This window comes from Paroedura picta, chromosome 1, assembly GCF_049243985.1.
Source record: "Paroedura picta isolate Pp20150507F chromosome 1, Ppicta_v3.0, whole genome shotgun sequence".
NCBI classification, from domain to species: Eukaryota; Metazoa; Chordata; class Lepidosauria; order Squamata; family Gekkonidae; genus Paroedura; species Paroedura picta.
This window is the reverse complement of record NC_135369.1, coordinates 139,691,005-139,709,471: the sequence shown is the minus strand read 5'-3', so window position 1 is coordinate 139,709,471 and position 18,467 is coordinate 139,691,005. Positions and strand designations below refer to the sequence as shown.

The following is an 18,467-nucleotide window of genomic DNA, read 5'->3' as shown; positions in this document are numbered from 1 at the left end:
TTGTGCAGACATTTGTAGAGACAATTCTGGGTGAATATCAGTACAGGACACTAAACAAATCGGGAGAGTGGTCCTTCATGGTTTCTTTCTTTAAGAGTGTCACACCCACCTCCTTCACTCAGTGATCTTGCTAATCTCTCACTGTGGGACTGCACAGAAGCCATGATGATGAAGATACAGTTGCCCTTACCTGTAATTTTTGTTCATCAGTGGTCTTCTGTGCAGGCACACATCCCTACCTCCTGCCCTGCTGAACTGTCTGAAAACTTAGTTTCTTGGGGTCTCCATCAGTGGCATGGAGAGAATTGAGGGAGTAGAGCCCCTCCTCGCAATCATGCTGTTGGAGAGAAAGTGCTGGAGGGAGGAGGGGCACTTTGGAAATATGGTCAAAATGCACACGGTCCCAATTTGTGCCTGTACAGATGACCAGTTAATGAGCAACAGTTACAGATAGGTGCAACTTTCTCTGTGACAGGGTTACCTTGGTCAATATGCCTAAATGTGGCCAATTTAGGATAGCAACTTGGGATCATATCCTTTTAGGCAAATGACAGTACCTCATGATAGCATTAAGAAAAACACAAGACTACTTTTTCAAGCGCTTTCATTGCATTCCTAAAGTTACCCTTTTTATGTGAATGTTTAGATATGAATTGTAAATTTTTGCAGAACAAAACTCTCATAAACTTTATTTTTTCCCTTTTATCTCTTTTTAAGATGGAAGAAGATGAATTAAATAAAAGAGAGCTGTTTGTAGCTTCTATTTTGAGCAGAGTTAGAGACTTGAAAAGTAAATACAAAAATGAGGACACTGTTACAGATGAGCTTAATTTTACCAAGATATCAGCTGATACAACAGGTATGTAGTATTTTGTTCCGTATATTTATGAACTAAGTAACTGATATGACTTGAACGTATATTTCCTGCTTTTATATGCCTTAAAATTTCAAGTGAAATAGTGAATTGATTACATTTGCTTTTATTAAATGCAAAAAACAACTCTAATACCACCTCTGTAGAACATTTTAGATGTAAATACAAACCATGATGATTTCCTAAATCAGCCTTGGTCTCACATGTTCCTTTTTCTCCTCATGAACGGTAATTCTACTCTCTCTTGGTTTGTGGTGAACCTATAGATTGCTGTCCGAACCAGAACTGGAAAACCATTGTTCAATTTGGTTTGATTTACAACTTTGGTTTGAAGGACCAATATGACCATAGGGTTTCCTTCTATGTTTGAACTGGCAAGCTATTTCCTGAGGGTGGGGATTGAAACGTATGTGGAGGAGGATATGTGTGTTCCTTCAGTTCACTCATGTTATGCCAAAAAACGCTTGACTCCCTAGCCTTGGGATAGTTACCAGCAATTCCCTGGCAGGAATGTCTCACAGTTGTATGGAGATGGATGGAGCAAGTAGTATATGGGGAGGTGAGAGCCTTTGATCACTGATAACAGGCAGTTTGGTCTATCCTTGTGTTTTTGTAAACTACACTGAATTCAGAGGATTGATTGGCTGTTTTGACAAAGGATTCTCATTGGCTGTATTTGGTTGTGACACAGTCTACTGATGTAACAGAATTGATTTTTGCTATATATTCCCTGTCATGTAAGGAGATCATAGTCTGACGAAGAGTGCTTGCACTCGAATGCTCATGCCCTGAATAAATCATTGTTGGTCTTAAAAGTGCTACTGTACTCTGAATTTGTCATGGCGTATTAACCAGTTATATAAAACCAATTGTGCGCAGGAGGTGGGGTGAGAGGCCAGGTCAGTGCTTGAATGGCAGCAGGGCTAATCCCTGTTTATGCATGACTGCTGCTGGCTGGGCCCCTTCCCAGGCCCGGCTTGAATTAGGGTTTCCAGTGCCCTATGTTAAGAGAAGGTAGATAGTCTCATTGTGGGCCAGGCCCCTGTGCACACAGGGAAGAGTTGGGCCTTCCATGCCTGGCTCCTTTCCCACCTATGGTGGCCCAGCAGGGACAGAAAATGCCCTTTTTGGCTCCGGGGAGTTTTTGTCACTTCTACGAAGGTGGGGCTGCATTGCGATGCAATCCCACCTTTGTGAAAGTAATTCCCTCCCTGCCGCTGCAGAAAAGCACAGTGGAACGTTTCTGTCCCAGCTGGCATGTACATACTGAAATCTGGGGTACAAGGCAAGTAATAGGGCACTGGGATATCAGTATGGTGTATCCAATGTAACAGTATAATTAACAGACTTCTACAGAGTATTCAGTGGTTCTTTAATGTCCAGAATAACAAATCCCAATGCGCTTTGCCGTATGGCTTTTTCAAGGGACATCAGTTTCAGTGTTTTCAACAGGAACTTCAATTTATGGAAATAATCTCTTAACAGAGAGTCTATTATAACAACTGCTACTCCTAGCATAGGGCGCTCCAGATGCCTTACTCTTTGCGAGAGCCAGCTTGGTGTAGTGGTTAGGAGTGTGGACTTCTAATCTGGCAAGCCGCGTTTGATTCTGCGCTCCCCCACATGCAGCCAGCTGGGTGACCTTGGGCTCACCACGGCACTGATAAAGCTGTTCTTACAGAGCAGTAATATCAGGGCTCTCTCAGACTCACCCACCACACAGGGGGTCTGTTGTGGGGAGAGGAAAGGGAAGGCGCTTTGAGTCTCCTCCTCCTCCTCCAAGTCTATTTTAAGGTCATAATAAAGCAATCAGTCATTGATACCTATAAATGGGGTGCCTATAGAGCAGTGGTCCCCAACCTTTTTTCGGCTGTGGACCGGCAGGGCGATGGCCACGGCCACGCATCGCGCATGCGTGGCCGCACCCGCGCATCGCGCATGTGTGGCCGCGCTCGCGCATGTGTGGCCATGCCCGCGCATCGCGCATGTGTGGCTGCGCCCCGCGAATGCGTGGCCGAAATCGCATATGTGCAGCACTTGCGCGCATGCGCGGTCCGGGCCCTGATTCCCTCTCCCCCCCTCCCGCAGTAAGAAGCTTCCTGGGCCGCAAGCTTGCGGCCTGGGAAGTTTTTTACTGCGGGGGGGGGGGGCGGGGAGAGGGAACCGCGGCCCGGGCCGCGGACCACAGGTTGGGGACCACTGCTATAGAGAGTAAGTTTGAATACTCCGAAGATGTCTGTTCATTATACTGATACATTTGATACACCATACTGGCATCCCAATGCCCTATTACTTGCCTTGTATCTGGTCCTTCACTGGGTCCTACCCCTCCTATTTCATTTTTGAAACCTAGGGTAGACCATGTCTGGCTGGGGAATTCTTCTCCCCATTCGTACATGAGAAGTGGCAGGGCTTGCTGCACAACCACAAGAAACCGGTTGCAGCCTGGCACAGCCACCACTGCGCATAATATGTCTAAGATTACCTTCTGTAACATACCCTTGTAGAGAAGCTTCATATTTGTAACATTTTGCTTAAATTCTTTCAACGAGCTTTAAATTAACAATATAGTGTCTGTAATCCGATTTTCCAAAACAAACTTCCGGACATACTTTTTTGATTTTGTGGCCCCTTTTCCATCACTGGTTAAGTAGGGCAATTTTGCAAAGTGATACTATGGAATTTCTCTCTTTACTTTCTGCTTCATAACACAGAACAAAAATGTATTTTTGTGAGTCAGAGCCCATTTTGTCAGGTGTACTGAGCTGATAGAAAAATATATCCATAATGGTAGAAACAGAAGAAATGCATTTGGGTAGGGGGAACTGGCAGTTATAAAATGAGATGGTCATGGAAACCTGAGATAAGCATTACATTGCTATATCAAACACACATGAAAATATTATTTGAGAATTTTTCATGTAAACGTAAGTATGAATCAGGATTGTACAGATTGACTGCGCAAAGCGATTGAACACACCTTTCCCTTGTGTTACTTGATATTCTTATTCAGTAATTACATCCTTCTCTTCCCGCCGTTCTTTTGTATGTATATTTTTCAGCCAAGCAAGGGTATTCATGCACCTGGGAAAGCTCATGAAAACTAGCATAACTAATTTAATCCTTTGCCACAGTGCTTTCTATTTTCAAGCTCTCAAAAATGGGCACAGGATGAATTGTACTTAATTTTGCATTGACCTGGTACAGTATGCATTTCTGATGTTATTGTTCAATGCTAGTTATTCAGTAGATTATCCAAGAATTTAAGAAGTTCCAGAATAAGTGAACAGCTTTTTGTAGTGTGAAACATTCTTTAGCAATGTGGCAAAATCTCTAGAGTTTGTCAACAGCTCTATCATTTTTACTTCTGCGCTTGTGGACAGGCCCATATGTAGCAGAACCTTGTGCATATTTCATTGGAACAAGTCCCATTGGGTGGTGCTTACTCAAGTTATGTGTTCATAGGATTATAACTTTCTGTACCTTCAGCTCTCTACTTATATCTTGATGTCCAGCGATCCTGTTGCTTTGTAAACAAAGTTGGTATTCATGAATTTTGTCTTGTTTTTTCTTTCTTTTGTTCATTTGTTCTGTTTTGTTACCCTATTCTGTGATATTAGTGTAAGTTCCAGTAGTGTGCAATCTCAAGTGAATAAACTTATGATGGGCACATGAAACAGTTCACACTAGTGTTATTTACAGCTTGCAGTATCATAATATAGTGTGCTATTGACTGACATTTTGATATTTACATAAAACCTAGGAGTTCGCTCTTACAAATCCTGGTACCATAAAGAACTAAATATGTAAGAACTACTAGTTGTATCTAGGATTTATGAACAAGATAGCTATCTTGTGATATGTGGTAGATAAAAGAAGAAGCAGGCACATCACTTGGAATGTCATGTTACTTGCAAAACCGACGTTTTGGGGTAACAGTCACTCAAAATTAATTTTACAAAATCTTGAAACCAGCCATCTAGCAGCCATAGCATTTTGTGTATCCAAATTAATGGAATATTTCCTGGGACTACAATAGGACTTTTCAAGACATTGAAAACATAGAATAAATTATTTTCTGAGTTTTTAGGATTGAAAAAATAGAAATTTGAGAGAAGGACTAAAATATTTTGTAGCACTTCCTTTCTTACCAAGTCTACTTTTATGTCATAATAAAGCAATCAATCATTAATACCTATAAATGTGGTGTCTCCATGGTTTATGAAATTGAAACATGTTAATTTGAATAGCTATCAAGCAGCACCTTAGTGCAAACCTAAGTAGAGATACCTGTCTAAGAATAGACTTGGAGGGGTTTAACTCTTCTTAGCATGGTACCTTAAGATACTCATTGTAGTAAATCCACTGTATGCTGCCATTGTAGCAAAGCCATTGTATGCTCTCAGTTGGTATAAACAAAGAGAATTCAAAATCAACTTTAAAAACAATACATAATCATCAATATCATCATTATTAAATATGAAGCTAAAGTTGACAACTCACTCCCTACCCAATTGGCTGTCCCTGGGGGTGTGCCACCAATAAGAACTCTGCCAATGAGGGCTAATAAGTTCAGTTCAGATTACATGCTGGGAGATTACATACTCCCTGCCTGATTGACCCTCCCTATGGGTGTGCAGTCAACAGGAAGAGAGCACTCTGCCAATGGGGACCAATCAATTCAAATTGCACTCTGCCAATGAGGGTCAATCAGTTCAAATTGCACTCTGCCAGTGAGAGCCAATCAAATGGCATGCAGACAACTCAGTTTCTACCTGAATGCCCCTCTGGAAATATTCCCTCAATGGGAGATGGCCTTCAGCCAGGAATGGATCACCCTGGCTGTTCAGCCGAAAATGGGAGGGAGCCCTAGGCCAGGAAGGGCTAATAAGGAATCAGTCCTTCACCTCCAACTTTCAGTAGTTTGCTGGGTTGACTTGCTCATTGACTGTTATGGGATTCTTTTATATTTGGTCCTTCTGGCCAGTGGCTTCTCAGAGCAATCAAAGGAGGGAGAAACCCTAGTATTTCCTACATGGAGAGATGATTGTGTGATACTTTGGTCTTCTCTCTCAGTCTGGAGAGGAGCTTTCATTCTGGGGGTTCTCCAGGTCCCACCTGGAAGTTGGCATCCCTGACCAGCGGCAGGTATGCTAGCCTCCAGCTGGGACCTGGAAATCCCACTTCTGGGGTTTCTCAAAGCCTGAAGAATATTTCAGGGGTTTCTCAATGGTATAAAAGTTGAGAAAAGCTGACATAGAGGCAGTAATTGAAAAACCCTCTGTAAATTCTTTGCCAAGCAGTGTTTTCATATTTGATTGTAACATACCGCTGTTTTTTATTTACTTTGCTATTGAACTGAACTGAAGAACATATATACTCTTGGATTATAGTCTATTAAGAGTTGGACATATTTCTGGAATCTGTTCTATATAGCTAAATTTCAAGAGTGCCTTTCTCTTGTTTTCTAGATAACTCTGGAACTGTTAATCAGATTATAATGACTGCAAATAATCCTGAAGATTGGTTGAGTTTTTTACTTAAACTGGAAACAAAGGATATTCCTCAGACCAACATTGAATTACTGAATAGATTAATTGGCCGTTACAGTCAAGCAGTTTCAGCATTGTCTGCAGAACAGTACAGCCAGAATGAAAGTTATGCTCGCATCCTGGTGAGATTTGCAGAACTGAAAGCGTAAGTATCAGAGAACTGGCATGAATTTTACATAAATCAAGAATTAGTTGTATGTAGCACAAAATAAGGATCATAAATTCATTTAATTTCTCTAGAATGTATGATGTTGCGGAACTGAATTGCAGCCAAAGAATTATTTAAGGTTGTCCCGTTTTTAAGGTGATTTTTATTCAGTCTAGTTAGACATGTGGCTGTTGCAGAAAGTCATCATTCCATAGTAGATCCCATGTCATGTACACATTCATGATTATGTTGGTGGTCTTGTCACAAAACAAATTATCACCATTAAAGTATTACTTAATACAAATTGAACTATTTGTTTTGTCTGAATTGTTTTAGATTAACTGCCAACTCCTTTCTAATTACCAGATTTAGCTTTTTGATATAATGAAAGAAGCAGGTTCCACAACCCTGTTCTCTCCCACATAATTATAAGTACATGTATATCAACAAAAGATAATTGTGTTTTGTTGGCATAGAAGAAGAGCAGAGATACTCCTAAACATCTACGATTCTGAAGGAACAGTGTGCTCAAAGGAGCAGGAAGATTCCCATTGAGCCAATCAGGACAGAGGGGGAGATTCTTTGAAAATAACTAGGAAGTTCCTGATCTAACTATGCTACTCTGATTGCCCTGACAATCATTCTTCATATGTATGCTGTTGAATCTTGCACACTACAGATTTTGCATATTCCAACACTTTTCACATTCTGGGGAGGGCGGTATAGAGGGCGGTATAGAAGTATGATAAATAAAATAAATAAATAAATAAATGTTTTTTGTTAATGAGTTGAAATTTAGTTTTTAAACAAATAGTTTCTAACAGGGTAGACAAATCAATATTTATTTGGTTCACAGTCTACTTGGAGAGATGCATACTACGCAGATTCTTAAATTGAACAAATATTGTATATATTTACTTCCAGTGAATTGTTGTTGTTGTTAGGTGCGAAGTCGTGTCTGACCCATCGCGACCCCATGGACAATGATCCTCCAGGCCTTCCTGTCCTCTACCATTCCCCGGAGTCCATTTACGTTTGCACCTACTGCTTCAGTGACTCCATCCAGCCACCTCATTCTCTGTCGTCCCCTTCTTCTTTTGCCCTCGATCACTCCCAGCATTAGGCTCTTCTCCAGGGAGTCCTTCCTTCTCATGAGGTGGCCGATGAATAGTGAACAGATTTCTGAATTTCACAAGCATAATAGTGACTTGCTACAGGATCACTAGGAAAGCTTCTCAAATAACATTGAGTGATGTGATTATGGTCACTGTATGTATAAGAACTGATCAGCCCATCAAACGACTTTAATGTTCTGATCTGTTTGGTGCTTTTGTCTTACTGCTCTTGTTTACTTTCCTTTTGAAACCGGCTCCTCGGATTGCTGGACCACCAAAAAGTATGTCTGTGGAATGAGGATCAGTAGGTACTGCTAGTAGCTGTTCAACAGAAAGAATTGTAGGGTAGGGAAAAGTTAGGTTGTATTAACTTTGGTGATTAAAAAAAAATTATCTATGTTGTGTTTGGAAAGGTGGTTTCTTGGTATCGTTTGATAGGATTTTGTATAGAGATTTGATCACTGGTAGGGGAGAGTATAATGTTTCCTTACATGGTACATTTTGGTATTAATTTCCTTGATCTTTTCTGTACTCTTAAATACTACTTTGTAAGTCTGTATTATTCTTTGCAGTATTCAAGATCCGGAAGAGGCACGTGACCAGTTTCATCTTGCTAGACTGAACTGCAAGAAATTAGCCTTTGTGCATGTAGCTTTTGCCCAATTTGAACTTTCACAAGGTTTGTAGAAATCAGTTTCCTTTTAAATGTGGAATGGTTTTTCTGTATGTGCTGTATGCCTGGTATTTGAAAATGTCGTTTTTGCTTATTACAGCAATGTTAACTTCCCTAGCATTGGTATAAAATAAAAATAATAACTTTCTTAGAAATGATATAATAATCCTCAGGAAGCCAAGAAGTAAAGTATCACATTGGTATACTACTTCTGTGGCACTTCTTCCATATTTTTACTGTGTTATATTCATAGGGAAGCTTGCAACTCTCCAGGGGGTTGCTGTCACACATGGAATTATTTTATTTGAATGTTACTTTATGGCAAATAATGATGGACTGCGGCAATATTTCAGAGATTTCCCCAGTTTTGTGTCAACACTATGTTACATTTAGGCATTTTGGTTATGCCTAATTAAAAGCACCTGTTTCAGACACCATAGTATACTCTAATTTGTATGGTATATCAAACACACCAAAGTATACTCTTTAATTTGTATAACATTGTTAATACAGTATACACTCATCACTTGCAGATTTATGAGTTATATTTTCACTTATTCAGTTTGTAGCCTGACCATTTGATGCACCTATCCCTGAGAACACAACCTCTGTGCTTTGTGAGAAGGGTGCCAGTGTGTAGCCCCCTCCCTCTCCCTTTGCATGATTGCTGGCTTGTCGATCCTGTGTCTATGTGTGAAGGAATTATTTTTGGCTGAGCAATTTTGGCCAGCTAATATTGCCATATGACTTGCCCAGACTAGGCAATGCTGCAGTCAAGCCAGATGCTGTGTACAACTCCCATAGTCCATGCCTCCCTCCATGAAAAGGTGGGAACAGGAACTTTCCAAGGCTACTTTGGCTTCCTAGTCTGCCACTACAGGCAGCAGAATCATCCTGATTCTCAGTATTCAGCTTTTACCTTTTGTGGTGATCCCAGGAATGAAATTCATGCAAATAGGAAAGGCCTCCTGTGTATTAATTTTGCAACGACATTGAAAGGTTTATTGCCATTGCAACTGCCACTGGTGTGTACATAGAAGATGGGATTTATAAGATCCATTAACAGCCCACTGCCACCAAAGTGCACTGGAATAGAATGTGCTCATATGGAATGTTTATTGCTAAGTTATATTAAGTGGGAGCTTGTGTTTATTTTGTATGTAGCCCATTTTTTATATACTAGAAGATGTGTCAGCAATGCATGTAGAGGCAGAAGGAGTCTCTTCATCCCATGAGAATAGAATGAGCACCAGCAGTCATGTGTTATTATAGAACCAGCCACTTCTGTCTGTGTTATAATTTTAAGAAATTAGCATTTATAATTTTAAGAAATTAGCATTTCCCATGTGGTCAGTCTGTATTTGCCTGTCATTCATTGTGGAAGAGCCAAGTGGTTTTATGTAGGAAATTTGTGGTTCAGAGTTTCAACAAATGCCATGGCTGAATCAACCCCCATGTGCTAAGTTTTATTGGTTTGACATGGAATAACTGACTTACCATTTGCAGTATGTATGGTAGAAGTACAATATGGCCAAGGTCTTGTCAGTTGTAAACCTGGCAATGCAAATTATAATTCTTGGAGGAAAGATTTTCAAGAAGAACCATGTTCAGTATTATTGCGCCACAAAGTTCTTATGGAACTTAAATTTCTTATCACTTGCTGCACCACAATTGTCGGTGGAAAGTTCTCTTGCGCATAGGATTTAATGAGCATGACCGAACATGTCAAACAGTGGTTTTACTTGACACATTGTAGACTTTGCAGATAAACAGTCTAGTATCCTTGGCAGTTCTGTTATCCCAGTTCTGTTATCCCATTTTTGAGTCTCTGAGAAGGTCATGGTGACTTTCCCAAGTGATGGTACTGCTGCAAGTGGAAGAATGGAATGGAATGCTGATGTAGTAATTAATGCATTTTGACCAACGTAGAATCAGACTGTTGCAGTTGCTGTTGACTTCAGAAGTTTCGTGTGGAATTGCCTGGCATAGAAAGCGACTGAGAAATTTGAAGTGTTCCAAGAAGAAAGCAGTATTAAAAGTAGAGTAGCAGGGTAGGCAGAAAGCATTTGTGGTCGCTGTGCTGATAGTGATCTTGTATTGGTTGCATTTGCTTCTTACAAGATTTCATACTCCAAAAAGAATGTTGGTTAATAGCTGTTTCAAAAATAGTGGCGTTCAATGGTATGTTCCCTTATAGAACCACTGCAGTAAACTCTTTGGAAAAGTTCTTGTTCTCTGAAGTTTCAGAATATCAGTATGTTAGGCTGATTCTCCTAGATCTGTGGCTTGATCTTAGCATAAGAAGTTTGTGTTATTAAGAATCAGAGAACTTCTTGCTTCTGAGCAAAGTTAATTTCTGCTAGAGCCCAGGGGTACTGGCAAGTGTTCACGTGCCAGTATATCAAAGAGGATGCTGCTGCATTTAGTGTTCAAAGGGGGTAATAACATCCGCACACACGCACAGAGAGAGAGAGAGTGAGAGAGAGAGATTTGCCTTCAGATGTTTTGTCTCTGTCTCTCTATGTTGTGAACCGCCGCAAGCCAGCTTACTGGGATCGGGGGTATATAAATCAAATTATAAATTAAAAATATATTCATATATGTGTAATTAAATAGCAGAATTTGTTTAATTGCTTACCTTTTGGTCCTCTGGTTTATTAACCTTTGTTCCAGTAAACAGTCTGGTATCAGCGTTCAGTGTCAAAGCAAGCTCCATTTCAGAAAATGTACAAGATACAGCAGGGGATGCTGTAAAGGGGGGGGGGTAACCTTTGCATGTATATGTCTACAAATGATATCTAGCAGCCCTTTGGCAAAGAATTTCTTTAATATTGTACATTATGCTTTTTATTTTGTATTAGGAAATATTAAAAAGTGTAAACAACTTCTTGAAAAAGCTGTAGAATGTTCGGCATTCCCCCCAGAAATGTTGGAAATTGCTCTGAAAAACTTGAGCTTACAAAAAAAGCAGCTGCTTTCAGAAGAAGAGAAAGAGAATTTGGCAAGTAAGTCTATAAGGAAACTCTCACTTTATAACCTCTGTAATTGAATTACATACTGTGCCAATTAATTAATCTTGAGGTTAAACAATCCTGCTATATGTCAAACTATGTGGTACTGTAGTCTCTGAATCTTCCCTTTTAGGTTCCTTGACTGCTAATTTTATGGGGACAGGCTAACAAGCTTAATTGCTTCATTAAAGGATAGTATAATTCTGATTTGAACTTTAGTTTCATTCTGTACAAAAATGTCTCACATTGTTGTATCCTTCTTAGCTTCAATGGAGTGAGAAGAGTGTAACTCTGTTTATAATGCACATTAAATATGTAATTCACAGTGTAATCCTATTCAAAGAAATCTTGCTTTTGTCAAGCAAGTGATGTAGTACAGTGGTCCGCAACCTTCCAGCTGCTGAGGACTGCTGTTACTAAGTGTGGGGAAGAGGGCGGCCTGGGGATCAAACGCGCACGCGTGGCAGCACTGCGTGTGTGCGCGTTTGCGGTACCGCCGGACGCTCCCTCTCCCCACCCCTCCAGGCAGCCAGCAAAGCGGCCTGGCAAGCTTCTCTTCCCTCCTCTCCCGAAGCAAGAATTTCCTTATCTAGTATGTCTTCTGGCCATGCTATTCACAGAGAGTAGAATCTTTGCAAAGCTTTGAGGTCCTGCTCAAAGCCATGCTTCAGACTTTAAAAAGTCAAAAAGCATTGTCCATAAATTTGAATTCTGTTTGTAATAAATGAAGATCTGTGATTTTCAAGAAGCAGAATTATGAATAATACATTCTATACCTTTGATGTACTTTTGTGGACCTGAGGACTTGTATCACATACAGTGGAACCTTTAATTCTGGTTGTAATCTTTTGTGTGCATGCACACTTAACTGGATACTAAGCAAGTTTATACCCAGAATTAAACTTCTTAAAGGTGCTACTGGACTCAAAACTTTGTTCCATTGCTTCAAACCAACATGGCCACCCACCTGAATCTATATATACAGAGACAGTTACAGTAGGAGTAAGATAACGAAAAGAGTGAGATAAATTGCAGATGTTATCTAAATTCATACTTCTTTGACCTTAATTTTGGATCATGATCAGTCAAATGTGGACATTCATCCTAGCAGTTGCCTAAAATCTAACTCTTGAAAGAAAGGCAGAATAATCTTCTAAAAATCCTCTCAGGAGTGGTATGGGATATAATTTATTAAGTTAAAGCTGAGATTGATTTTTTTAAATGTATGGCTTTTGTAAAATATTATCATAGCTAAGATTTTATTTCCTGTTAATAAATTACTTAATTACAGCCCCATGTTCACAAAGCATACCTGGAAGTTTGCCAAACAGGAAGAAAAACATTGATTTAGGGGAGATCGATGGTAGTGCACCCAACGTTTGTCTGGGGTAAGTTATATAAAGCATGTCACAGAATTATGTAGGTTCCATTTCTAAGTGCTGACCAATAAAGAATGTCCTTCCTTTTTTCCAGGCAGAAAAATGAGTCTCCTCAACAGGCTGATTCTGTCCTGGGCGGACGCATACCCTTGAAGCAATTAAACCGGTCTAACCAGGTAGACATATATCTGTCTACATATATGGATATCCTGCACATTTTTGTGCATCTGATAAATTGCTGTATGCTCTTTGTTTAGATGTGCCCTTTTGGAAGAGTTCCTATCAGATTAGTAAGTGATGATGAAGAAGATGATGATGATACAGATGATTCAGTGAAGAAAGATGTTCTATATGGGACTAATGCCCAAAAGAAGTAAGTTAACATTAATGAAAAATCTATTTCTATTTCTAATGGTGGCTGGGTAGAATAGAGGACAGAACAGAAATATTTGTAGTACCTGTCTTTTTTGAATAGAACCAACTTACAACTTGGTGCCTTATGATATGGGAGCATTCAGGATGTGGGAGGTACACAGTGTCCTTCTATTGGCTATGCGCTGCAATCTGCACATACCCAAAAGAAAGCTGGAAGGAGGACTAAGGTTCTGTTGAATGTTGTAATAGTCCACTCCTATGAAATTTGGAACATCCCCCAAAGGGAGGTTCAACTGCCTTCTTCCTCTTTTGGAGTCTTTTACCAGTGAGTGAAGACCATTTTTGTCTGGCTTACTCTTAATAGTGGTTATTGAACCCTTTTATAGTGTTTTTAATTGAAAAGTGTGTGTGCGTACACAAAGAGAAATTGTATCTTGATTGTTTTAATGTTTCAATGCTTTTTTGCCACTTTGTGGATCCTGAGTGGGTGGAAAGGTGGCATAAAGATATTATGAATAAAATAAAAAACAATGTATTGTTCAAAATTCTCAAAAGAAGTTAATTATCCTTTCTTCTAGAGGTCCCCCAATTCCCCCCCCCCCCGTGGTCACCTTTGTAATTCTGGAATACCTTGGTGGGCACAAAACGTCTGTTTCAGGAGATGGAGCCAGCACAAAATGGTTGCCACAGCTTACCTTCAGTCACACAATGACTGCTGTGGGAACAGCTACTGTCAAAGCAACATTTTTAATAACCACATCGCCAATAAGAAGGCTTACTTGGCAAAATCCCTACCTGACTGCACCCACTTTCTAAAGACATTTGAGGCAAAGAAAGAGGTTGGGTGTCTTGGCACCCATAGGAACCATGTTGGGGCCCTTGCTTTATGCTTATACAATAGCAATAATGCTTAAAACTTGTATAAAAGGGCTTGCAGCCATTTCAGCCTTACAGCTTAGCATGTACAGCCATCCACTATCTGTCTGAAATGACTGGCAGGCTTAGCAGAAATTTTAGCAGCTGATTTTGTTTCCCACCTTGGAAAGGGGGCTAGTGAAGTGGGTGGTTTAAACCAGTGGTCCCCAACCTGAAGGCCATGGCGCCGGGCCGCGGCTCCCTCTCCCCCCCCCCCCCCGCAGTAAAAAACTTCCCGGGCCGCAAGCTTGCGGCCCGGGAAGCTTCTTACTGCGGGAGGGCGGGGAGAGGGAATCAGGGCCGGCTGCGCCCGTGTGGGTGCGGCCCGACGCGCGGGCGCGGCACCCGGGCGCGGCCCGATGTGTGTGCGCGGCACCCGGGCGCGGCCCGATGCGTGGGCGCGGCCCGATGCGTGGGCATGGCCCACGGGCCGCGCCCCGATGCCCTGCCGGTCCCCAACCTCAGAAAGGTTGGGGACCACTGGTTTAAACTTTAAATGACTGAGAACTATTTCAAAATAAAAACTGAAGAGCAGACTGCCGTGCTCAGCGGCTAGGTTTAAATGGTCTGAACTCAACCTAAAAATGATCTGGGAAATGTTCAAGGCGGGTGCCTCTTCCAAACTTAAGTTCTGGTGGTGGAGGTGGGGCATGAACTGGCCACATTTGTGATGCATCTGTGGTCATGAACTTGTTCATGCCCATTCCTAGTTAACTTATGGCAACCCTATATCCAATCTTTTCCAATCTTTTGACTGTGGGGGAACCCCTGAAATATTTTTCAGGCTTCAAGGAACTCCAAACGTTGTGACATACTCCTTCAGAGAAGTTGGCTTGGAATTAAAATGCAGAAGCTAGCCAATCAAGCAATTGATCGTTTACTGTTTCCATTGTGTAGAAACAGACTAGACTACAGCGGGGGGAGTGGGCTCCAGTGATGTTTAGTGATGTCAACACCCATCCAAACTTCTAGGAAAGGACATGTAACTCCAGGGGAACTGTTGTGTTAACCCAGGATTCCCCGGAACCCTGTTTGAGAATCCCTGCCATAGGGTTTTAAAGGCAAGAGATGAACAGAAGTGACTTTCCAGTGCCTGTCTCTGCATGACAACTCTGGACTTCCTTGTCGGTCTTCCATCCTAGTACTAACCACTGCTACTCCTGCTTCACTTCTGTGATCTGACAAGACCAGGCTTTCCTGGGCCATCCTGGTCAGGGCTACTTAAATTTTTGTGTACGTGTAAAGTGCCTTCACATCAGATCCAATTTATGTTCACCCCAACAAATGCCTTTTAAGGCATGGTTGAAAGTGGATTGATAGCGGCTAATGCCGTTCCATGGTCCGACCACTGCACCCTGAAGGCCCAGCATTCCACCCCTACTCTGTTTGGGGGGAGGGCATATTTTAGCTCGCCCACAGAGACTTATGGATCCAGAGTATTCCTGTGTGCTCTGCAAGATCTGATGACCCCTGGTGACTCATTGGAGGGTCTGGTCAACAATTGTCACAGCCAAATGCTGGCCACCATTGATGAAATCACTCCCCAATGTCCTTTCTGTCCCCAACTTAAATGGGTTCCCTGGTATACAGAGGAGCTATGTAAAAGGAAAAGGGAGCTGAGTTTGGAGGAAGACTCATGACAAAGCTTCAAGAATATCCTATAGGACGTTTATGAGAGCCTTTGCAATGGGGTTGAAAATGGCAAAACGAGAGTATTATGCCATTTCCATTGCATCTGCAAGCTCATGCCCAGCAGAATTATTTAGGATAGTTCGGTCCGTCACTGCCCTTAAGAAAGGGCACCAAAATGATAGGCCATTGGACATTAGCTGTGAGGCATTTGTGAGCCATTTTACAGATAAAATCTCTTCACTCCACTGTGACTTTCCCTCAATTGTATATTTAGGGAACTAGAGGCTCCTTGTCTGCCTTTGGAAGGAGTATTTAATGGCTTCAGGCAGCTCACACTGACTGGATAGGTTGCTAGCTTCAGTGAGGCCAACCACATGCCCAATATACCCCTGCCCCTCATAGCTTCTTACAATAAGCAACGAGAGGGTAGGAGGTCTTCTCCAAGAGATTATCAAACTTTCCCTCTCCAGAAGAGCTGAAGGAGGTAGTGGTAGACCTGACCAACTACTGCCCTGTCTTGCATCTTAGCACTTCTGGGGAAGGTGGTTGAAAGGGCTGCCTTGGATCAATTGCTAGCTTACCTAGATGACGCTTCAGTCTTGGACCCATCCCAGTCTGGCTTCCAGCCTGGTCATGGGGTGGAGACAGTGCTGGGCGCCAGAGAGAGCTGGACCTAGGTGGGTCAGCAACTCTCATGTTACTGGATCTCATGGCATCGTTTGACATAATTAGTCATAAGATTTTAGCTCACTGCCTTGCCAACACCAGAATACATTGGACAGCCCTCCAAAGACTGATCTCCTTTCTCCAGGGTCATGGACAGAAGGTTGTGGTTGGCGAGATGCAATCGCACCCACATCACTTCCATTGTGGGGTACCTCAAGAGTCCCCAACTTTGTTTAAGATCTTCATGTGTCCTCTTGCCCAGCTGGTCTGGGGGTTTGGGCTTGGGTGCTATTAATATGCAGGGGGCACCCAGTTCTACCTCCTGATGGATGGCCACTCGGAGACACCCCCTGATAACTTTGCCATAACTTTTAACTGGAATCAGTGACAGGATGCTCAAGCAGAGTCACCTGAAACTCAGTCCTTCAAAGATAGAGGTCCTGTGGCTGGGTAAGAAAGGACCAAATGAGGAAGCATGCTTATCCTGTCTGGATGGGGTCCATCTTTCAGTTGCAACCTCAGCCAGAAACTTGGGTGTGATCCTGGGCACCTCCTTAACTATGGAGTCACAAGTTTCAAGACTAGCATGGCTAGCATTCTTCCACTTTCACCAAATGAAGTTACTACCATCCTATTTGGCCCTAGAACACCTAGCCACAGTCATTCATGTGATGGTCACTTTTAAATTGGACTTCTGTAACTTGCTGTATGTGGGCCTACCCTAAACCTTGCTCTGGGAACTGAAACTGGTCCAGAACACAGCAGCCAGGTTCTTATGGATACACCTTGGAGGGTACATATTCGACCCGTGCTCCAACAGCTGTACCAGTTGCATTCCAGATCAAGTTTAAGGTATTGGTATTTACCCATAAGGTCATTCTTGGTTCTGGTCCCACATATCTGGGAGACTGCCTTTCTGTCTACATCCCCCAAAGTGTGCTTTGCTCTGCTAACACCAATAATTTTGTGATCCCTGGCCCCTGGTCTGTCCTCAGCCAGGGCCAGGACATTTTCTGTCCTGGCCTCTGCCTGATGGAATGAGTTTCCGCAACATATCTAAATCTTGCTGGAGCTCATACAGTTCTACAGGGCCTGCAAGATGGGGTTGTTCTGCCAGGCTTATGTTGGGGACACAGTTAATATATACTGAAGCCTCACCTATCTACAGCTTACTATGAATGAGCTCAGACAACTGAGAGCACGTGGAGAGAGCTACTGGGGAGAGTTGCAGCTGACCAGGTGAGCCTATTGTTCTGCCTGGGTGAGGTGATTGCTGGGTAATTGTTGGGAGGATTAAAAAGGGCTGCTCCTCACCAGAGGCAGAGCTCAGACAACTGAGAGCACGTGGAGAGAGCTACTGGGGAGAGTTGCTGCTGACCAGGTGAGCCTATTGTTCTGCCTGGGTGAGGTGATTGCTGGGTAATTGTTGGGAGGATTAAAAAGGGCTGCTCCTCACCAGAGGCAGAGCTCAGACAACTGAGAGCACGTGGAGAGAGCTACTGGGGAGAGTTGCTGCTGACCAGGTGAGCCTATTGTTCTGCCTGGGTGAGGTGATTGCTGGGTAATTGTTGGGAGGATTAAAAAGGGCTACTCCTCACCAGAGGCGCGAGCCGAAGGGTGAGAGACAAAGGGCTCTTGGCCTGTGGCTCTTAGCCTGGGGTTCTTGGCCGAGCAATTAGAATCAGTAGATTATATTTCCCTAGTACTTGCACTGCCTAGACATTACAATGGACCTCCAGGACACTCATCCCATCATCTGCAGTGAGTGTGACATGATTGCCTTCCTCCCAGAAGACAAGATGGACTACAGCTGCCCCAAGTGTAAGCTGGTAAAACTTTTGGAGGAAAAGATTAGGGGATTAGAAAACAAAATTATTACTCTGACCCAAAGTAAGAAAGGGGAGGAGTTCGTAGTCCAGAGCTCTGCAACATGGAATAAAGAGAATACAACCAGTCCTGAAGAGGACAAGGAGATTGACCACAATAGGGAGCCTCTGCAGGCAGTTCGGAAAAAGACTGAACGGCGAAGGGCGAGACAGTTCTCGGGGCCTTTGGAGCTCCAGAATAGATTTCAGGCCCTTGCAGAGGAGGTGCAAGGGTCAACAAGGGAAGAGGTCCCAAAACAAA

General features: G+C 42.4%; 1 protein-coding gene across 3 annotated transcripts in view; it reads left to right on the top strand.

The window, feature by feature from the left end:
• Positions 1–18,467, top strand: part of TTK (TTK protein kinase) — a 67,822-nt gene that overhangs the window by 14,199 nt on the left and 35,156 nt on the right. For all 3 annotated transcript variants that reach the window (XM_077306019.1, XM_077306029.1, XM_077306039.1), the window contains exons 2-8: positions 718–859; positions 6,346–6,571; positions 8,262–8,368; positions 11,224–11,367; positions 12,665–12,761; positions 12,847–12,928; positions 13,010–13,125. In XM_077306019.1, the coding sequence (XP_077162134.1) occupies positions 718–859; positions 6,346–6,571; positions 8,262–8,368; positions 11,224–11,367; positions 12,665–12,761; positions 12,847–12,928; positions 13,010–13,125 (914 nt within the window). The remainder of the gene's footprint in view (positions 1–717; positions 860–6,345; positions 6,572–8,261; positions 8,369–11,223; positions 11,368–12,664; positions 12,762–12,846; positions 12,929–13,009; positions 13,126–18,467) is intronic.